Source organism: Mesocricetus auratus, unplaced genomic scaffold (assembly GCF_017639785.1).
Source record: "Mesocricetus auratus isolate SY011 unplaced genomic scaffold, BCM_Maur_2.0 Super-Scaffold_100053, whole genome shotgun sequence".
In the NCBI taxonomy this organism is placed as follows: domain Eukaryota; kingdom Metazoa; phylum Chordata; class Mammalia; order Rodentia; family Cricetidae; genus Mesocricetus; species Mesocricetus auratus.
Genome location: NW_024429230.1, coordinates 3,589,894 through 3,613,284, shown reverse-complemented (window position 1 = coordinate 3,613,284; position 23,391 = coordinate 3,589,894). Strand labels below are relative to the sequence as shown.

General features: G+C 43.0%; 1 protein-coding gene across 32 annotated transcripts in view; it reads left to right on the top strand.

The window, feature by feature from the left end:
* The window catches only part of Kcnma1 (potassium calcium-activated channel subfamily M alpha 1), a 688,790-nt gene that overhangs the window by 584,639 nt on the left and 80,760 nt on the right, over positions 1-23,391 (top strand). For 27 of the 32 annotated variants that reach the window (XM_005083504.4, XM_005083494.4, XM_013123140.3 and 24 more), the window contains one exon: positions 21,449-21,542. In XM_005083504.4, coding sequence (XP_005083561.1) covers positions 21,449-21,542 — 94 coding nt within the window. Of the gene's footprint in view, positions 1-17,075; positions 17,163-21,448; positions 21,543-23,391 lie in introns of all 32 variants that reach the window. The other 5 variants (XM_040735916.1, XM_040735931.1, XM_005083509.4 and 2 more) reach the window with 1 other exon arrangement.

The window sequence follows — 23,391 nt, the reverse complement described above, 5'->3', positions numbered from 1 at the left end:
ATTTGGTAGATGCATTTCTTTCACACTCAGGGACAACAGTACAAGGAAACTCGATTTGACTCTGCTAGTCAACTAGAAAGGACCAAACACAAAATGGGTGCCAAGCATTCTCTGAGCTACAAATAGAGATACTATGCAAACTCAAAGTGAACTCTCTCTCTCTCTCTCTTTTTTTTTTTTTTTTTTTTTTTGGTTTTACGAGACAGGGTTTCTCTGTATTGTTTTGGAGGCTGTCGGTCCAGCCCCGGCCTCCAACTCACAGAGATCCGCCTGCCTCTGCCTCCGAGTGCTGGGATTAAAGGCCTGCATCTCCACTGCCTGGCTCAAAGTGAACTCTCTTAAGGTCCATCCATCTCATGAATGATCACCTTCACTGACTTTTAAATGAAGTGAGAAGATTCCAGCTCCAGAGTCAGAACAATGCCAGATGTGTGGATGAGGACAGAGTGGCTAGAGCTGTGCCAGATGTGTGGACAGTGGCAGGGACATGTGTACACTGAGGAGCTTGTCTTCTGGGAGCAGTGCTGACTCCTGGAATTACCGTGCTCTTTGTTTTGGTCAACAGTAGCTTTTTGGGCTGGAGCTTATTGGATCTTACTCATTCAGGAATGGACGTAGGGGCTGTCTTCTTTCCACAGTCAGAAAAAGAGCATGCTGCTATCACTGCTTTGGCATCCTGTACTGGCCAGAATGCTCGAGTGGAAAATGGCTTAAAGGATTCCAGTTCAGTCAATATTTGATGAGCAAAAGAAGGAATAAATGAAGGGATTCTCCACCGTTGAAGAAGTAAATGGCATGCAGAACAGGCTCGCCCCAGATCCATGAAGTTCTCCTGTAGCTTTCTAAGAAGCTTACCATAGAGTATGCCCATGTACACATAAGAGCTGCAATGCCCAAGAAACTTAATGGAGAAACAGAGTAAGGAACAGGGCATAACTTGAAAGTATAACTTGTGGGTATAATCAACATCCTTTATGGAGGAAAGAGCATAGAAAATACAGAAATGATGAGAAGAAATAGAAACAGTGCTCAGGGGAGAAAATGGTGTAGGTAAAAATGCAGTTATTATATGGAATCTACCATATATGGAGCATTCATTCTCTAAGACCAGGGACTTGTGATACTCTATGTAGTTTTACTGATTTTGATGGATCTTAATTTTTTCATGAGAGTCAGGCTGGAAAAAATGAAACAACAGATAGGGCCAGTATAAAGACGCGGCTCTCTGGAGAGGTGTCGTGATCTGCATGTACCTGCTCAAGTGAAGGAACATTTAAGGCTGCTTATGACTTCAGGGGAGGCAGGTGGATGTAATCCTCCATCAGCTCTCCAGTGACACTTTTTCCCAGTCTATGAACTTCAAAGACCAGCTACTTCCATCTACTTTCTATTAGAACTGTTATTTGGGTCATTCTACTTAGGACAAGGAAGGGCCCCTGAGCTGCCTGGCTTATTCTCAGAGCTCCAACCTAATTCATCTTGTAGCAGCTCTGAAGTGCTCTCTCTGCTTGGTCAAGGTTGAGCTGGCCACTCCTTCAATGCAGAGAAGCACACATTTATACACAAGACATGCCATACAGGGAACTGGGAGAAACCTCCCACACGGGTGCTTCAAAGCCAGCACCATGAACAGGTATCACCACAAAAGGATGTGTAGTGATCCACCATGAAGAAACAGGAAGCAGAAATGAAGCTACGAAAGATTCTAGAATGCACACAGGGATAAAGGACCTGTAATATGGAGAGCATCATGTAGACAGATATCTTTTGTATTTCCCCCACCCCCTGTCTATGTCAGAAGGAAATCCAGGGGTTCTTCTTTTTACCATTCAGTGAGTTAACTTACCTCACTGGAAACTGAAGTCTGAAATCCTAGAGGAACTTTAGGACAGGGGAAGATAGATGAGGGATACAAGCTGTGGGGTTTTGTTTTGTGGGTTGGGGGTCCTGTTTCGATGTAATCATCAAGTGGACACTTAGTGGATACTGATTGTTGCAGTAAGAGCAATGCTTTATGAGGGAATGAAACTTCATACTTCTCAAGACACTGATATTTCATCTGGGCAGCTTCAGAATCAACATCATCCATCTCCACCAGAGTCTCCAAATAATTTCCAGAATGTCTCTATTACTTCTCTTCCCCATCTGTATGTGAAGTTAATAATAGGACTTATCTCAGAGGGGTTTCAAAAAAATTCTCTGTCTCTGTCTCTGTCTCTGTCTCTGTCTCTGTCTCTGTCTCTCTCTCTCTCTCACAGACACACACACACCCTTTGTTACATGATTGCCTTGTTCATGTTGAGTGTTATGATGTATTATTGTTATTATCATCCTTCAATAACACAAGAAAAGATGAACTTGACTCAGATCACATAGTGAATGAATAGGTGCCTATATCGAAAGAACACCATCTTTCGTGATATTGATGGAGATGATGATAAGTAGCCACTTTGACTATAGTTAATGTGATTCTTTTTCACTTGATGGAGCCTTGTCCAGCTAGCCTTATGAAAGGACAAATCAATTACAGGCAGAGACAGCCCATGGATGGGGGCTGAGAGTTGAAGAGCTTAGCATGGCAGACTATAAAATTAAAGTAGAATCAATTTATTTAATTTCCAGATCAAGGAATCCTAGCCTCAACAGAAATAAGCTAACAGAAGCTGTAAGAGGCAGCTACACTCTCCCTAGAAAGTTGCTTTCCATCTTGAACATGTGAATGAAATTTTGACAAATTTGTGTAAAGTAAGGGAAATGAAAGATGTTCTCTCTAAGGTCCCTTGAAACCCTGGAATTATGATTCTCTTTATTTTTCTCTTTGAAATAAAACCTAAAATTTTTTGTTTTGTTTTTTTTTTTATTTCAACTTTCACCAGCATAAATCCTTCCAAAGTGCTGAGGTCTGCCTGCCAGTGTCCTAATAAATCCTCCTAGGAGAAAAGACAGACTATTTGAATATGGAAAGATTGTGCCTTATCGATATTGTTCTTGGGTTGTGAAGCCTCAACCTCTTGGGGAGGGGGTAGGGCTAGAGATTGAGAGAGCCGGGAAGACTGCTCTTTGCGACAAGCTTATTCTAAAAGCTCTCCTCTTTTTTGTCTCCCCTGAGGAAGACTAGGCGGAGAAAGTGCCCCTACATCATGTGGTTATCTGAATCACAGTGTCTTGAAGGTTATCAGTAGCTGCACCAGACAAATGGTGGGGTAATGAATTTATGTAATGAATGGCAGCCACCTACTATCCCAGCGGTCCTTCCCAGTCATGCTTGCTGTGCCTTATTTGTGTCTTCTCAGTGTTCAGGAACATAATTTGTGGAAGTGTGAAGGGGCCAAACAGGGATACCCATCTTTAGACCAAGAGCACTTTTTAAACTGGAAGGTGTGGGTATGACAGATACAGTGTTAGCATGCCACAGGGATTCTTGCAGGGAATTCTTGGGCATTTGAATGTTCAGGAAGATGTGACTCAGTGTCTCATCATCCCTGGTCATACTAGAGCCCTGCCTTTGTGGCTTTTCCACCTCTAAGGGGGAGACCTGGAAAATCAGCGGGTTCAGTGTGTTCTTGGAAGATGATTGGAAGCCTGGGAAGCAAATCAGAGGTGAAGTGAAGCGTTCATTTTCATGATGTTTCTTGACTTCCATACAGTTGTGTTTATGCTTCGTATAGAGGCTCCTGTAACTTTCTCTGAGTGTCTTGCATTGTTCCGTGGTGACTTTCTTGGTAGGGACATTAGTTCTATGAGCAGGCCAAGCTAACCCAGGCTCCTTACCTGTGCCTTACTATTGTTCCCTTTGAGTGCATCTGACAGAAGGACAGGACTAGTCGTTGAATTAATAGCCATGCACTCTTGCCCTCTTATCTATTCTATTAATAGGTGGTTTGAACTCTGGGCCATATTTCAAAACTCTTGTCATGGTTAGGGGGCGATGAGAGCTAACAACTTCAGGGGCTCAGCCTTATTTGCTTGATCTACCACTGCTTTCCTCCGAAAGTCCTGCTTGCCCCAGCCCACTACTGGTTTGGGTAGAATACTATAATATAATGTTTATTAATTTATGTTTTTGCCATATGTAGAATTGAACCAGAGCCTAACTTACGCTCGTCAAGTGTTGTAGCCCTGATATAAATATCTATCCCCTAGTTATATTATTTTGAAGTACAAACTCATTATTATTGTTATTTTGCTTCAAAGACGAGAAGATGAACTTTGGTTGGTTCTTTTGGGTGCTAAAACTTACTATGTAGCTCAGGTTGACCTTGTAGTTTTAGCAACATCTCACCCCACCTTCTTGGTCTTTGGGGTGCTGTGATTATAGGTCTGAGTCACCACACCTAACTAAAAGATCTTTTGGTGACTTTCTTGACAATCTGTCACATTGGGATGATCTCTAGCTTTCCCATCTCACCATGGCATTGAAACTCCTTCACAGTTTAGTCTCAAAGAGCTCCCAGAGTTGCTTTTTTCACATAAGTGTTTGCTAGGTATCGTCCAAAGCAGTATTTCTGACTTACGCATTGCCGTAACATTTCCCTGTGCCTTATTCTTTCCCTGGCCTCTTCAAGGTAGTTAAAGCCTACCTATCAGTAAAGTGAGGCTCAGCTGGGCGAATCTGGCCCTTGGTCTGCTTTTCCAAATGAAGTGTGACTCTGATGACCTCATACTCATTCATTTGCCCATTGTCCCTGGCTACATTTGAGATTCACAGCGAAAGAGAAGGGTTCCAACAGAGAGATTTGGCCCCTGTAAACCAAAATGTTTACCATCTAACTTGTTGAGGAGAACATTTGCTGACTCTGCTTTCGTGGTTCAGTTTTTAAGTAGTGCCAACTCTGGGAAGCCATCTTGGCTGGTTATGCCCAAACCTCCAGTCAGAATCAGTGAGTCTCCTCTGAAAGTCTGTAGCTGTCCAGGTTAACCCCAAGCAGGGTAGCTTCCATGAAGAGTTTTTACAGAAGCAAATAGTACCAACTCACAGGAACTACTGCCCTATCCGTGAACTCTGGGCACACTGCACATAGTAGTCAAGAACATAGTAGGACTTCAGCAGCCACTTTAGGAACTGGCATGGAAACTCTGTCTAGAGTGTGTTTTCATGGTTTATTGAGCATATGCTTCTCCATGTTTCCGCATGTCTCGAACAAGGTATTTGTGCCTGAATAGCTAGTTCCTTAGACTGCTGGACAACTCTTCTCATTCTAGAACTGCGCTCTGTTGCAGTGAAGGAGATGTGTTTCTCTGATTCCCTCTGCAGGCAGTCATGCTGTGTTTGGACTTTGTGCTTGATCTCACAGTGCTGTTGTCTGCCTTCCTTGTGTCATTGGGTTACCTGCGTTTTTTGCAGGTAGAGTTGTATATTGGAAAGGCAAGGTTTTCACTACTTCCTTGATGATGTCACTCTGTTGTCCTTTGAATCCAGAGTTCAGGTTTCTAACCCAAATATGCTGTTCTTATCTACCTATTATTCTTAGTAGATTTGAACTTACTCCTAACCCTAACTTGCACCTGTAATCACCCAGGCCCCAGCCAGTTGCCAAGACTACCTTTCTGACTTAACGCACTGGCTAAGCAGAGTCAACACACAGCTTAAATCTTGAGAGTTCAGAACTCCTCCCTCCCTGAATTCCCCTAGGCCTTCATCCTCTGCTGAGAACTCAACTGGCAACCATGTATCTCTAGGGCAAATGATAGACAAATGCCACCCTTGGCCTGTGTTCATGATCTTCCTGGCCAAACTCCCTGTGTAGCCAGTGGGAGTGGCTTAGATCAAGTCATGCTAATCCTTGATTCTCTTTACCCACATTCCTGACCTGGATGACTAGAAGAACTGAATGTGAGGAGATTTTACACAGTTGCTTATGATGTCCTTAGAAACACCCTTTTGGTTATTGCCTGAGCTATTTTGTTGTGGACAGAGATTAAATCTAAACAACGTTTTAAAATTAGAGTGTGTTTCGCTCAGCTGAATGCACTATGGTATTTCTCTCCTTCCCCAGCTGTCCCTCCCCTGAAGTCCCACACAGTTAGTTATCACATGATATTTTGGCTGCAGATCAGATTAGCAAGACATGGGAATTGTCATTTTTCATTTCCTGGGGCCCTTTGATCCCATTTGGGGTTTATTTTTCCAAGTGAAAATACAAATCCTGTTGTACTCTTTGGTCCTTGCTCCTTCAGACTCTTTTGTTATTCTTACTCCACCCCCCACACCCTGTTAGAGATGCAATCGTGGTCTTAAGTAGTGTGGCCATTAGTTATCACCACCAGATTCACAGCCTGCACTTTAGCTCTCTTATTACAGAGCACCAGCCTTCCCTGATGCATAACGATCGCTGGCAGTGGAACCACCATCCCATCTCATGGGCACTTGGGTGTTAATTTATTTCACAGTTTCCTTTGCAGATATAATCAGACACACTATCGCATTACAGTTTCTTCTCTTTATTGTGTTCCTTTGCTATCACGTCTGTGTGATCTTTTTTTCCCCCTCAAACATGACAGGTAGTGTTTCTCTGTCCATAGATTCGGTGACATATATTCTCCACAACTTCCTTATTGCCGTGTAAAACAAATATAGCATCTTATAGATGTAATCTTCGGTATGTATAAGTCAGGCTTTGCTATATGAACAAATTTCCTAAATAGCATTGTGGTCAAGGTACCTGTTCTCCAAAAGGGGGGACATGCCCTTTCATTCTCAGTTCTAAATTAAGGAGAGGGTCTCAATAAGGGGAATGCCTTGTCCCCCCCTTTTTTTTCATTGAAATGCATGAACATGAGTCTCGTGTTAAGAGATCAAGTTGCTGTATTAATAGCACACTGTTAGAACAAAAAGGAACTCTTTCTGTTGATGTATTTGGGTATTTACTGGGTGACTTACAATGCTTTGTATATTAGAATTGGTTTGTCAACAATTAGCATGCTGAGTTTTTATGTAACCCATATGTCAGGTAATAGAAGATTATTAAACTTCAACCAGTGTGCTAGAAATCTGCTGATGGGCAATAAAATTCTTACATTTAACAGCATTGGAGAAATACAGCTGTACAACTCTACATTTATGCTTAGATTGGGAGATAGATGGCCTCAAATCAGAGGCGCTTGAGATGCAGGGTGACCAGAAGGTGGCGCTGTCGCCCTACAAATGAAACACTCCCCAGTTGGCATCTAAGTATCCTCCTGTTTCATTTGATTCCTGCCTTTTCTTCCTTTTGGTTCTCTCCTTTATTTCTCTGAGATGAATAACTGAAGCTTTTGGAAAGAGATATACCTCCATTAAGAAAACATCTCTCAACTTACAATATTCCTTTTAAATTCAATTTGCCTGGTATAATTCTTCCTTGGAGAGAGTTCCAGTTATATAAGCATTCACTATATTTTTAAAAGATAAAAACACAAAAACCAGATTCACCCTCAAATTGTCTTACCTACACCACACTGTCCTGTGGAATGCCTATGTACTGATTTATACAGATTAATTCCCGCAGTCTACACCACAATGGGAAGGTGTATTTATAAATTTAATCAATGTGCTAGATTAATATTCCATTAAAATAATTGTAACTTGGTACTTTTAGAATCCATTGAATGAGGCTCTTCTCTCTGGGACCAGACCTAAATCCTGGATAAGGGTTTATTTTAACTTCTTGTTTTGGATTTTAGTAAAATTTATACGGAAGTTGATTAGTTTTTCAACCTGGACATTATCAATGAGTCAAACATGACTGAAAAAAGTAAATCATGAATACTTTTTAGAAAACACAAATAAAGCAACAACTTTTTAATTCTTTTATTCATATGCAGATCCTACTTTTCAATTTATTATTTAAACCATAGCTACATCTCAAAAACAACACCACCACCAAGAACACCAACACCAACAACAACAATGACACCACCAACACCAGCAACACCAACAATACCTCTACAATTGACCTTTTTAGGGTGCAGGCATTTCATTGAGGTTATAGAAAGGGAAAATTCAAATGTTTCCTAGAATGATTAATTTGCCTATTTTTTCCATTGTTCTACCCATTAGAAAGTTGGGAGACATACACTTCGCTTATTTTGTAAATGAGTCATTTTAAATCTGGAGTGTCCATTAGGACATTTCTGCTGAGTTTTAGAACTGCAGGCATGGGGCCAGGGGTGTTAGCCGTGCTGCACAGTCGTCTTTGACTTCTCTTTTGGCTTTGACAGAGACTACCACAAAGTGTTATTGATCAGACCAAACCACACAGCAGAAGGCTGGGGAAGCATTTCCCTGCGCATGATTCTACTTTCAACAACCACTTTTGTTGCCAGGTAGTCTTGAAAAAATAATTGTCATTAGTCTTCACTAAAAGCTGGCCCCTATTGGCCTCTCTTTCAGACCCCTTCCCAGATGGCAGGATCAACTCAAAGAAACTCAGGAAATAACCATCTCAGAGTCAAGCTTAGCTTGACCACTCTGTAAAGAGTCAGCTCCCTGGAACCCCCAGGACCCTTCTCCAAGTGGTTCAGTGTCTTTAGCTGGTATCTTTATCTTGCTGTCAGTTCTCCTCATCCAGACCAAATGAAATGTCCATTGTGGACTCAGACCTCTGCATTCAGGCTGCATGCATTTATATATATCTTATCTTGGACCCGGTAACCAACCCAAAGCAGCCCGAAGGAAAGTGGGCTGAGTTGAGTAGGTCTCTGTAGATTTCTCCAGTGTCTTTATATTCCATTCACTGTCAGTCTCAGCAGTTAGAATCAAAGAAAGGAAGCTTTAAGATGACCTGAGTTGCCCAGAGGTTGTTTAAAGTCCGTATTTGGGGATGTGAGGCTTTCTAGGGGTGTGTGCATGTCTCCTGAGCTGTGGCTGCTCTCTTCACACTGATTTTCTTAGAATCCTTACACTAGCATGTTCCATCCCTTTGCTCTACTGGAGCTGTTGCCTTTGCCTAGCCTGCTGTCTGCTCAAATCATTTCCACTCTATACATTTATTCCAGTGGGCTGTGTGACCTCATCCTGGGTCACACAGGAGAGTTGGCCAGTATTTCTTCCCATCCCATTCGTGTCTCCAATCTTTCCCCCTGAATATCCCACTCTGTATCACTTTTTGCTGGGGATGTTTATTGAGTTCTGATGTGACATCATCATACATTTTTGTATTGCTATTTTATATAATTTGTGTATTATATTTTTTTGATGAAGCTGTCATATTTCTCCATCTAAACTTGTGGTTCTCGTAGTGGATGTCTTTTTAAAGATTGTTTAAAAGAAAAGTACAAGAAAAAGCCATACCCTGAGTTTTATTTGCTTTTATCACAAATTTGGTATTTTATTTATTTATTGGGCAGTGCTTGGTACTGAACCTAGGAACTTGAGCTTGCTAGACAATTGTTCTACTCTTGAACTGTATCCCAAGGTTTTAGTTGAATAGACAGGCATGAGACACAAGCATTGGTATTCTACAAAGTTCCCAGGTTCATTTCCTTGGAAGCCAGGACTCTTTAATTACCAAGGCAAATCAGATTTTTCCTTGGGACAATAGTGTTCATTTTCCTTTTTGTTGACAATGTAGGTTGAGTCTTGGTAGGAAGTGTTTGAGAGTTATTTGTGGCTGGCTAATTATGTGGCCTTTAGTCCACGGCTAACTCCAGTGATATTTCCCACATAAGAGGAGACAGCATTCAGCTCAAATCATCACTAAGCAGAGCTGGGAATGTATTACATTTAATGAACTGCAATCCCGTAGGAGGGAAGTGTGTTGCGGATGCCACGCTTGAGATCTAGGCCTTGGAAAAGAAGCCAGGGCTCCTGACCATGAGCTTGTTCCCTTCACTCTGCCATGCTGGCTCTAGCCACTAGGATCAATTTACTAGTGAACTTTACCAGGGGCTCGAGCCTGTGAGAGATTCAGAGACATATGAATGACATTAGAGGAACTTCAAAGTCTAGTTGGGAAGCAGGACATGTTACAAGAGGAAACAAATTGATAATGGAACTAAATAAGGAGGTGACAGGGTCTAATATGAGAAGGGCCACGAAAGGTGTAAAGACAGACAGATACTCCCTCATGGAGGGATATGTCCCTTGAAGGCTGAGTAGACCTAGAAGATACAATGGGAAGGAGACAGCAAGTCCGCTATTCCATAATTTGCCTGTCCTGCCATCGCAGTCCATCCCACGACCTCCCACCAGAAGTCTACTGCCCCTCACAGTCAGGCAGCACAAATTTCCTGTAATTTAGAGGGAACAGTGGGGTTTCTCCACGTTTCCATCTGAGTTTCATTTGTCGCAGCCTCCTCCAATTGAGCCCACTTAAAGGTTTTCTGGCTTGCTTTGTTTTATGACACTTGGCAAACCTCATTATTTGGTCTGAACAGTTCACTGGAGCCACACAAGCGTGGTTCAAAGGTGATGGAGGAATGTGATGATACGCAGGAGGGGGAGGTAGGGAGCGCCCACCTCCTCTTCCCACTGGGACGAGGGATTAGTTGCTTGAGGGAGGCAGAAAGAGAGTGCAAGCCCATGTAAACAGAGGGCTGTGCCATTGAAAGACAATAGACTTGCAATGTACAGGGTCTCCTAACAGACTTCCAAGTTATCCCTCAAGCCAGGAAAACAATGACAGGTTTAGTAAGAGTTCAACAAGAGAACTAGTCAATGGACTTTTCACACTTTCTGTCCATTCTCAGAATGTCTCTAGGATGGACTTGGGACTTTCACATTGCATAAGAGAGCCAACTGAAGTTTTATAAGCCTCCAAATGTATAGTTTGGACCCAGGAGGGTGACTTCAGGTCTTTGTGAATAACTCTACCTCTCTTGCCAAGCAGCACCAGCTGATATTTGGAGACAGATCACGCCCTAAGAATGCCGTCTTGGGGATGTTGCATTTAAAGAAATGCCAATGTGGACCACCTACCCTGCACTAGGGACTCTGTGTTCAGCGGTGCAGTATTAGTCCAGTTGCTGAGCCCTTGGCCTATGAAAAAGAGACTTTCCTAGGATGAGCACCTGGCCTCCTGAAAGGTTTTAAATTGTAGTTAGAAACCCTTGGTTTTATGGGTCATTTTCTAACTGAACAATTGTCCCTCTACAAAATTCCCTAGATTAGGAAGACAGTAGGCCTTACAATGCTGAGATCCTTCTCAGAGAACTTCTCTGAGCTCCAAAGAGGCTCAGAGGGCTCAGTAAGTAGAGTAGAGCCGTGCGAGCTTGAGGACCAAAGCTCAACCCCTAGCACCTACATTAGAAATTGGGTATGGCAATGTGGACCTGGAATCCCAGGATTGGAGTTGCAGAAACAGGAGAGTCCCTGGAACTTGATGGCCAGCTTAGTCTAGCCATGTCACTGAACCCCAGGATCACTGAGAGACTCTGTCTTAAAAAATAAAGTGAGAGAGACAGAGAAAGGCATCTGATGTTGACCTCTGGCTTCTACATATGTGCATAAGTACACACACACACACATACACACACACACACACACACACACACACACACACACTCAGGCAAATGACTTAACTCTAAGATCCCCTATCCTCATGCTCTAATGATCTGAATTACTGTGGACAGATCCAGGCTTTGGTTCTGGCTTTGATTTTAGTGTGGTCTTGAACCAAAAGAAGAAGGGACAAGAACACCCTGCAACCTTTTAAGCCCTGCCTCTGCATCCCACACCTTGACCTCACAGTGTGCTTGCATTTTGTACAATGCTGCACAGGATGTATCCTGACCGTAAATTGTAGTAGAAATGGACTATGATTTGATCGTTCAGTAGTGTCCTTAGAAGGTGAGTATGTCCTTAAGAAACATACTAAATGTTGTGTTTAGTGTAAAATCACAATCCCAACTGTTCCTTGCCTCCCAAGGTTAAAGACATACCATATTTCTAAAGGGTCTGTCAGGACATTCTTCACTGGGTACCTGGATTGTACTAAAAAATCCATGCATTTTCCCTTTATCTGAGTTTCAGAGAAATATCGTGTAGCCACTTGGAATACATATTAGGATTCTAGGAGCTCTTGACACAATGGACTCCATGGCAGATAGGGTGTTTATGGATGAGCTGATAATGGTAATATTAATGAACCTTATTTGTATAATATATGGTTTAGGAAACAACTTCATGTAGACACAGTTGGATTCTAGGCTCGTCTTTAGAAGGCAGAATCAGTGAGGCAAATATTAATTTTAAAAACATAAACAGCAAAGTGAAAACAGAAATGAAAGTATGATTGACATTTTCTGCCAGTCATGTTAATTTGAAGCTGTTTAGGGGGAGGGGAAAAACAGAAAGAAGGTGAGATACCAGTCAAAACACACAAGTTAATAGGAGCTCGGGAACCTGAAGTGAAAATGTAAGCCAGTGTAATGGTAACTGGGAGAGGCTGATGTGGGCTTTCGGTGACATCCGCAGGAGGCCTGACTCCATCTCTCTTTTCTGTTTCTCACCCTGGGCAGGTGCAAGTCTCAGGTTACTAGCAGCATGGTCCTTTCTCCACTCCTTTGAATATCTGACAATTTGTAAATCCGGGAGGGAGCCTGTGTTGCCAGGGCTGTCCTTAGCAATCTCATGCACACAGTGTGAAGTGATACAAAGAAATAATCCACTGGTTAAGTCTAGTATCGTTCCGTGGGATGGTAGAAACAGTACCTGGAATGCCCTGAGAAATGGGCAGGATGGGCCTGTCTAAGAGCATATCTGAAATCTTAGGAGTCAAGAATATCAAATCATGTCTTTAAAATGGAGGAAGATCCATGATGAAGAAAACCTCATCCTTTCAAAGGATGACCTAATAAACAATGGTTTCATGCCAGTGTTTAGCCATGTTGTTCAACAGGAATGAGAACAGAAGTGGCCAGCAGAGAGCTAGGGGCTTTGGCCACCCATGCGAACCCCTGCAGTGTGCCAAGAGCAGTGTCTGGCATCTTAAGGGAATGGGGATTTTCCTCATGAAAGTATAAGAGAGCCCTGGTGTGATCCATGGTAAAGACAAACCTACATGATAATAAGCCATGCCAGAAGGAAGTCTATTCCTGGGTAGCACACATTCCATTTCATTTCACTGAGTCTTTGTTAAATGTGTGAGCTGAGAATTGCAATCCCCCCGTTTGCAATGATGATTTCAGACACACAGCTCAAAAACATCAACACTAACCTTAAAATAAATAGATAAGGATGCTCATATATTAAGCACCATTGCTCTGTAGGTTCTAGCTGACGATTTTATTGAGGATGCGGCAGGAGGGAGAGAATCAAGGATAATTATAAATTCATAAATACATGATTCATTGGCATGAAATGATTTTAATGGGATGGATGTTGGCTTGTCTATTTCTTCAAGAAAATAAGGGAGATGCTCTGATTAAAGCTCATAATCTGGCCTCTATGAAATACTTGCCAAACTGATGGGGTGCATTTTCTTCTCTGAAACTACCTTTGATAAGAAACACATTACAAACTCATCAGTTTGGCTTCCTGTTAACAAAGAGACAGCAGCCGTCTGGATCATTCTGGATTCGCAGTGAAACTGCCACACCATGTATCCTCCAACTAACGCTATGCCAGTTTGACAAGGGGCAGATGAATCCAGGAGTTACTGTGCAGGGGTTTAAATCTATGCGGCAGCTGACGGTTGAAATAATCATCTGTATATCGCTCTGAGCTAGCCGGGGAAAGGTTGAAGCTGTATATTTTCAACATATCTACTCTAATGGTTAATCTGTTGTCTTGTCCGGGCTCTCACAGGGTGGACCAACAGCACATACTGACAGCTTCAAGGAATTACTCACAGTAGACAGGCTTTTGCCTTGACATTCAGAGTACCCGGTGGATGAATCTAAGTTAGCTTGATTGAAAAAGGTGGAACTTATCTGACTCAAGTCCTCCATATATGAGGGAACCAGCAGGGCCCACAGCAGGGACATTAGTGTCACTAAACGACCTCTATCTGTCCCCAAGTCCCTGACTGTGTGCTTCAAATAGACCCTGACTCCTATTGTATTGCTTGTCTGTTTGGGCAGGTGGGATAGGCAGTGTCCTTTGGAAAGGTAGGAAACTGGGCAGATGTGCTGAGGGACCACTGCAGGCATTGACACAGGTTTTCTGCCAAGGGTCAGTTAGCTAATACCTCAAGCTTCGTAGGCCATATGGGCTCTAATGAAGTATGAAGTTACTCAACACTGTTATAGAGGGAGAGGAGCTATGGACAATGGGTAAACAAATAACAGTGGCTCTGGTCACATGCAATTTCATTTATAGGTACAAATATTGGGATTTTGTTTTGTTTTGTTCTTGAAACTCTCCATGGAGTCCAGGCTTGCCTCAAACCCACAACCCTCCTGCCTCAGCCTTTCAAGTGCTGAGATTACAGGCCACATACCCTGCCATGGCTAGCTAACATCTTCTTAATATTTTAGGAAATATTATCCTTATAGTATTTTCTCCAATCATTTAACAATTGTGGGCTGTACAAAAATACATGGCAGGCCACTGTTTGTTGACCCTAAACAGGAGAGAGCCAAAAAGAAGGCCGGGCTGGTGCCAGCACCTGAACAGCCTTCATTGTACCCTAAATGACAAACACAAACATCACATACTAGGGCTACAATCACACACTAGGGCTACAAGCTGAACGGAACCTACCTTTGACCTGCAAGCCTCTGCATCTGGTTAGCTTGAGGAGAGGGGAGGATAGGGCACTGGCACTGAACTGTTTTTGTTGTGCTCTGTGCAAGTCCTGGCCCAGTTTTACTCGAACAAACCAAAAGCAGTCCTCTTCCTCCTGGAGCCTTTTCAGGCTCCTCTGAAGTCACTCAGGGATATTCTTGTGTTTCTCATTTCAATCGTGTGCTTCCTCCTCCAACTCCATTGACCCCGTCTGAGTCTTATTGTTGAGAAGCTAATACCTAGTGATCTTTACCTGAGGTTTCTTTGTACTTGAGGCACAGAGACAGAATACAAGAAAGAAAAGACAACCAGATCTCTGAAAGGAATTTTCTACTGAATGCTGAACAGGGCAGAGTGACAGGCAAATAATTATCACAGGGTCAGAGTTCAGGGAAGATATATGAGCTGAGATTCTAGATACAAGGCTCTCCGAGGAACGTGCTCTCCTACCAGGATGCAAACAATGCACAGGAATTGTTGTTTGAGAGACCGTGATGGGACGTGTGGGTACCGTAGATGCACAGTCTTTCCAGTTTTATTCTGGAGGAGCCTTTATTCCTGTTTATATAAGGAGATTACAGTGAAGGCCACATGGATTCTGTTAACATATTCATGTAGTATTTTTGTTCTCTCTCTTCCATGTAGGAGCTGAATTTCTCCATTACTCTATATTGATGGACTCAAACTTACACAATTCAGGTTTCTTAGGCACTGAATAGAGCCAGCAGTATACCCTGTGATTAACTTCTACGTAACCTATTGTTCCTTAAAGTCTCCCTTCCCATTCTTCTATTAGCACCACAAAAGCCAGAAATGGAAAAGCACCAACAAACCCTCCCTCTCTGCCCTCCCAGCTCTCCATTGGGCGGGTGTTCCCGGTGCCCATTAGTGCAGGGCAACCTCCTATTTTCATTTTATATAATGACAGATTCCTTTAATAACCTACACCCTCCGAGTTTTCCAAATAAATCTGTTTCCTATTTTTTCAGCTACAGGTTGTGAGATTGCCCAGCTGGATAATGTAAAGGAAGATGTGGCCGTTCAGTGTTAGAGAGTTTTGTATGCTGGAGACAGGATGGTTGTGGGGTGACATCCTTCATCTTTCCATTATTTGTATATTAATATTTGGCACGATCTTTCCCAACTACTTTCTTAGAGTGATTTTAATAGGAGTCCCTCGAAGAGCTCTTGGTGATGCAGCCTCTGATTGTCAGGCCAGATGTTCTCATTCCAAGGATGATGTCTCAGTCCCCTGTGCTCTGACATCCACTGCTCTTCTTGGTGTGCATATCTTAGCCATACTCAGTCCCTCTGATGGGCTTATGACCATTCCGACCTACAGGCTTCATTCTGTATCATGGTACCCAACTGACACTGTGGGTTATCTGTCTGGGATTTATTTGCCTTTCTCTCATTTCTTAAGGAAACTCCCCCACCCAATTGCCAGGCCTAAGCATATGACAGGCTGCCAGAGTGAAGCATCCTTCTGTAATTTAGGATCCATTTTCTTCTTGGGTCCACATTGTAAGACCCAAGCATTAATTTGTCCAGACTCCTTGCTGGAAAGCAGCCAGTTATATTACAGGGAACTCAGTCAGGCAAGGAGTTTCTGTCCACCATGGTGAATCTTATTGCAGAATGACGATGTTATAGGGATTGCATGGTTGTCTTGGAGGAAAAGCTAGGAGGCACACTGTTGTTACTCTGTACCCCAGAAATTGCACGTTCACTGCTTATCCTTCCTGATAGCCAGGCAGCAGTTACATAGCGAACATGACCCCTCTGTAAAGTACCTGCGTTTCACCTTTGCCACAGAGAAATATGACACATAACATTATATTCTTTCTCTTTTTGTCATTTTTGTTGAGCAGGTGGTGCTGGGGACAGAACCCAGGACATCGCACATGCTAAGCAAGCACTCTACCTTTGAACTGTACCCCAAATTCCCAACACTGCACTCTCAGAGAAATGTCTGACGCATGGAATTTAGATTTAGATCAAGTTAAGCAGTGCTGTCAAAACCAAGGTGGCCGACCAAGCCAGCAGTCTGGGGTGAGAAGCAGAGTGTAACATTGAAGGATAAAGACTAGAGCAGGACTCTCTGTAGCACTTCTCAGGAACCAATAGCCCTGATCCTGCTGTGAAACTGGTTTTGATGCGTGTGTTTATGTGTGTTGTAGTGGAGAAAAGGAATTCTGTATATGTTTGGAGATTTCTGCACAAAGAAAATTGATTGTCTTCTGCATTTTCACAAGTCAATGGAGGGAAAGAGAAAGAAAAGACCCTCCTCTTCAGCCATGAGGGAGAAGCCACCATTCAAATACAAAATGATGGTTGTGTTTAGTGTTAAAACCAGTTGGTAACTTTTGTAATGAACAATTTCACTAGGGATTAATTTCAATTTTCTTCTCTCCTTATTGCTTGGCAGTCAAGTCTGAAGCTAGAGCACGCTATCACAAAGACCCAACTGTGCACAACAATGCAGCTCCCAGTTCTCGACGTGTGCCCAAGCCAGGTGAAGGAGTGCTGGGCTTTGTCCCAATGTTGAATAATTGCCTGGCACCCCTCAGAGTTTCACTGTAACGTGATAAGCTCCGTTGAAGAAGAGAGGGCACTACTGTAGCGTTCAGCATGCATTTAGCTTGTTTGGGCCACAAAATTTAAAACAGAAAAGCCATAAAAAAATAAAAATGAAACCCGAACAATAATCAGTAAAACAATGACGCACTCTCCAACTAGCAGCTTGTGCCCTGACTTCAGTAGGAAGCCCCTTCACCTTGATGCCTTTGTGTTCAAGCCACTATGCATGCCTTTTATTCTGAGTGACTCCAGTGTGAATATGACATTACTAATGATCTGCTAAGTGTGTGCAGATGTGGGTTACTCCAGATGTGGTGATTAATAACGTAATGGAGATAGCTGTTTGACTCATGTTTATGAGTTGTTGCCTTTTATTGCTTTTCTGAGTTTATTTGCTTTGAGCTATTTTTTAACCCCAGCCAACAAACCCACCTTTAAATCTCAGAGCTTCATCCCCCCCACCCCCTCCTAAATCTCATGAGGAAAACAGGGAAGAGGGAAATGCCCCAGGCTAGAGGGGACTGCTGGATTCATCCCATGCAGGTATCAGGCTCCTTGGGCAAACTGAAAATCATAGTCATTGCCCCTTTCAAGGACTCCTATGAAAGACATCGTGGAACATTCCTAATATTTGTAGCTTAGAGAGGAATACAAAGTCAGGGATTTCTTTAAAAATTTTTTCAGTAAATTATGTGATCATTTTGAAGTAAGCCCAGGCCCCTGGCCAGTGTTTCTGGAAGATGTTTCTTTGCTCTTGCTTAAAAACAGAATGCTGATGAGAAGTGGAATGAAATGTTGTTACAGATGTTCAGTTCTGCATTAAGGCTGTTGGAATTACCGCCACATCTTAAATCAATTCCCAGAGCATTGTCTGGAGGTTATGTCACTAAAATAATGAATCCTCTTTAGTCAAGAAAATGCAAACATGTTAAAACATCATTGTAAGTTTAAATTAAACTCCAGCACAAACCAGGGGATCTGAAGCCTCATTAGACCAGCCTGACATTTTTCTAACGCTGACTCTTCTCCCCAAACTGTAAAACTGTTAGATTCGGGGCCTATTAGACAAGAGAGCACTGGGAAGTTACAACAGAACATTAAGTGTTATACTTAGAGATGTGCAAAAACAAGCCCTTGAATTTTATGAGGACTTGGAGACTGGAGAGAGTTTGCCTCCTATAAAAATTCCACATTAGATTCCCAAACTTGTTTGTATTTTAAAGAAGCTGGTAACTCAGGTTTCTCTAAAGGAACACATCTTTGTGCAGCTCACCCCACATAGAGGCAAGCAGAAATGCAAGGAAGGTATATTGCGATTAGCCAGAGCAGGTTAAATACAAGGCTGTGGCTCTGTGTGCTCCTGAGGTAGTGGTTTGTTACTTCACCGTGTTTGTCTTTCATGAATGTGACTAAATTTTATTCTATTTTTATTTCTCTCATGTAGTCATAGAAGCCATGAAACAAGAATTCTATCTTAGAGCTCGACTAGAAGTTCTTCTAGATCTGCTTTCTTTAAATATGCAGAAATTGGTAGAACCCATAGAAAGGATCATAATTAAGTATGTTTTATGTCCTACTTAGTAAGGAGAATTTATCCCTGCTCCTCTTGTGAGACCTAAGCCATGTGTAACATTCTCCATTGCACAGCATTCATATATTTAAGCTGAGGACATTATCCATCCCAGCTCTTCGGGGAGCAGATTTCCAGGCTCTGAATAAAGCTTTGAACATGGTTCCATTGAAGTGAACAAATCCCAGTTTAAATGCACTATGATTATGATGGATGATCTCTCAGAGTCGCAATGAAAATAAATAGTTGCCTTGCATAGAAGCAGGCACAATACTCCTTCCACAATGAGGTGTCTCCCCAGAGCTGGCTAGCACATATTAACTTGCAGATCTCCCATCTGAAGAGCCATGCCAGCAAACAGCAGTGACTAGGTGAAAGGAATATGGATGCTTAATCCAAGAGGATGCTTTATTGGCGGCCCAGAGCTAATGGGGGAGGAAAAGTTAAGCAAAGAATCCAGCAGAAAAGCCAGTGAAAGTGACTAACAGGGACTCCATAATTGGCCACACTCATGGCAACATGTAGTGGTCTTGAGTAAAGCTAGCCACTGTGGACTAGGCTAGATCAAAAACCTGTTGGGGTGTTGCTCTGTAAGCTTTTGAAAGGAGAGGAACAATTTGTACCCTCCAATAAACATACTCATGCACTCAGAAATAAAAATTCACTTTAGTAGTGTGCTAGCAACCATCCAGGTCACCCTGTTGCAGTATAACAGTGGTCCATATTAAAGTGACCTTGGATTATGCAGAGAATCCATGTAAGACTCCCTTCTCCAGCCTAAGGTGGGAAAATGTAAAAGCATACTTAGGCATGTGTGTGAGCACATACACACACTCACACTTTAGCCTGCCTTGGATTGCTTTGGATGCCTGCCCCCTGTCCTCTGAAAGGAAGATGAATTCAGGTCACACTCAGAGTGCCTGTTTGCTGGCTGAGAGATGCATATCAAGTCTAAGTGATTTTTTTTCAATACCATTTATGTGGCTTGTATTTATTTCCTTTAATCTTTTAAGTGCTGTTTAGTCTCAGTGTGATTTGCTGTGGATACTCATTTCTGATAAGATGCGATATCCTCCCAGCCACATAGCCCCAGCCTGGAGCACTAAGTGACTGATAGGGTCTCAGGCTGAGTGGAGCCTAGGGTGGGAGAGAAGGGGGAGCAGGTGGGAGAGGGAATGGGTTGTGAACGTTTGCAGGTCCTTTCTGGCCTTGGCTCCATCTGCTGTACCTCTCACCTGTCACACCGTTTTCCTCGTGCCTTGGGGTCAGTCAAAATGAGGTAACCCCAAACTGACAGTAGGACAGACGCTCAGCTTAAGAAATGTGTCGTTCTGAAGCAAATTTGGAGGTCGGTTAGACTGTTTGAATCCCATTGGTACTGTGTGTCCTAACTGCCTATGTTTATTTAGGGTCTTTAGAGAAATGCTGTAGGGTGCATGTTCTGTTATGGGTCTTCTGGACAATAGTAGGCAACTGAGAGGCTCAAACATACTAACATACACCAAGCTTCTCTTGATGTTGTCACTACTAATATTTCTCTTCTTGGCTTTAAGATAACTTCCATACATTCTGAATTTCAAGGTTACTTCCTCCTGGTCGTATGACAATCAGCTCTGAGAATCCCAGGCTCCTATATTTCCTTCTGGATATTACACTTGTTTCCTGGACTGTGTGAGGGTGGGGAGAGTAGGGCTAGAGTTGTTTTGCACATGCCCATGGGTGACAGGCTAGGCAAGTATCTGCTAATTATCCAGCAGTGTTCTTGAAAAACCAGCATGGTGCAGGCTAACCCATCTCTAATGCTTATTAGTGGGTCTCTTTGGGCAAAAGCAGCAGAGCGCAGTGTGTTGTGTTGTCTGTGAATAAAGCTTCACATTGCTTAGTGATCTGTGTGGTTTAGACACTTGGAAAGCAAGTTTATGGTTTCCAGGCCCTCTCTGCTGCCCTCCATCCCCCATCGGCCACTGCATCATTAAGAGGTATCATCCAGTGACAACCTCCTCCTTCATTCCAATGCTCTTCTCCAGCCCCATGTACTCTCCCTGGTGGCAGCTGCAAGGAAGAGAGCTGAGCTGGGCTGGGGACTCTTGAGCCCACATGCACTAGTATTCCCGCCTGTGAGCCGTGTGAGTGGACCTGGGCAGCCAAGGCCTGGGGTCCCTGCCTCTCTTCAAGGCTCTTGCTGTGGGTGCAAGGATTGGGAATCATTTTTACTGGTTCCTTTGGAGAAGCAGAAGACTAGCTGCTAATCTGCTACCTCAAATACAAAATACAAAAAAAAATTCATTTGATTATTCAACCAAGCAAAGTATTAACTCTTAACCAAAATCAACTCTTAAGAATAATGATCTGTATTTTTATATGGAGATAAATCACTGTTTCTCATTCTCTCTTACACCAGCACATTTCTAGGTGGTTCTAGTCTGTTTACAGTGCATGCCCAAGGGTTGCTGCATAGAGCAATATTGCTTCACTCTCCTCTCAGCTGGCCTCTCTCACTAACGCATCCTGTCTTTGTCACTGGGCCTCTAAAGACAGCCCTGACTCTAGTGAGTGACTGAGCCTTGAATGTGTGTCCTTTGACATCTTGCCTGTGTTTCCCAGTCTGCCCTCAAACTGTTCATAATCTCACAAGCTGCCTGTATTTGCAGTTGAAGATGAGCAGCCGCCAACGCTGTCACCCAAAAAAAAACAACGTAATGGGGGTATGAGGAACTCACCCAACTCCTCCCCGAAGCTGATGAGGTAAGAGATCCCCTGCAACCCCAGCGTGGTCACCTTCCCGGCTCCTTCTCAGGCCTCCCCACCTGCCTAAGCCCAGGCCCAGACCTTCCTCCCAGGCATCTCTGTTGGGGGAGGGGAGAGATCGTTAGATGGCTTCTTAAAGGCTGGAGTATTTATTCTGTCAGCTTGTCAGCAGTTAATGATAGAGCTGAAAAAAGTCTGTCACGAAAAACAGTTTGAAAAGCTGTTTGAAAAATACATAGGCTTTAAAGTCTTAGCTGTCACCATGTCCTGTCTGTGTGTAGTTACTAAACAGCAGTGGCACTAATGACGCCGGGAACCAATCAGAGGGACTCTGTGGTTAGTTTGCCTGCGGCAAGACTCTTTCTGCTGGAGTCCCTCTGAGGACTGGTTTCTGTACTTAAGGCCATATGTGAGATGTATCATCACAATCAAAAATGAACCTGAAGATTACCTTCCTTTTATCCTGTCGATGGAAATCAAATTTCTGTTAATTGATTTTGACTGAGAAAAAAAAAGTTTAATAATCCGTGGGCTTGCCAAAGCAAAGTTCAAAACTAATCCAGTTCTGCTCAGGTTAAAAGCAATATTAAGTATGGAACTGCTTGTCCTTCCTTCCTTCCTTCCTTCCTTCCTTCCTTCCTTCCTTCCTTCCCTCCCTCCCTCCCTCTCTCCCTCTCTTCTTCCTTTCCCTCTTCTTACTTCCCCTTTTCCCTCCTTCCTTCCTTCCTTCCTTCCTTCTTTCCTTCCTTCCTTCCTTCCTTCCTTCCTCTCTTTCTGGGTCTATTTATCCTTCTCATCCCTCCCCCTTTCTAAACCATGACATCATCTAATAAATAGCAAATGAAACACAGTCTCAGTACAACTGCACAAGTTCCTGCTTGGGCAAATTCTTCTTCTGTCACCTTTGTTTCTTTGAGTGTCTCCCAATCCCACCAATCCATTTTCTCAGACATGTTAACGCTCCCATAGTTTAATGAAAAGGAATGACTTCTGGGCATGGAGATAGTTCAAAGGGTTGAGTGTTTCCCTGTACAGACATAAAGACGTGAGTTTGATACCCAAAACCCATGGTTGCTGAGAAGGAAGCAGGTACAGAGACTCATGGGGTAATCCTAAGACTGGAGAGAAGGAGACAGGTAGATTCTTGGGGCTTGCTGATCAGTCACCCTGGACCACGAGTATGTAAAAGTGTGTGTGTGTGTGTGTGTGTGTGTGTGTGTGTGTGTGTGTGTGTGTGTGTGTGTGTGTGTGTGTGTGTGTGTGTGTGTGTGTGTGTGTGTGTGTGTATTGTGTAGAGAGGGAGGAAAGAGACTGAGACTTCAGACATGTACTGCTCATCCTAAACCCTTCCTCTTCTGGAAGAATACCTTCCTCCCTAACATTATTCTCCTCTTTCATGGACATAGAGCCCTCTCCTTTTTTACTGGAATGGAGTATTTGTTCTTCCACTCTCCACTTCTCCACTGCATTCCCATCTCACCTATGTCCACCTATCTGGGACACAGATGGGGACATGGATTCCCAGTGGCAGATCCACCTGGCCCTTTCTCTCTCCCTTGTCACAGGTGCCTGCCCGGTGCAGCCTTGCTAGGGTGCTCCTGATTTACATGCATGTTTACAGTTTACGAGAAGGAATAAAATGCACCAACTGCCAAGCCCCTGGGTTTTATGATGCCAGTTGTCAGCCTAGCATTTAAGTCCTATTTACTCACCTTTAGGTAATCGGCTTATCTAATGCTAATAGTTTTCTCCATTTAAAGGAAAGAAAAGCCTGAGTGCTTTCTTTTGCCTAAATTTAGAGAGGCAAATAAATAAATAAAGAGGAATCTGAAAAATGTGAAACCTT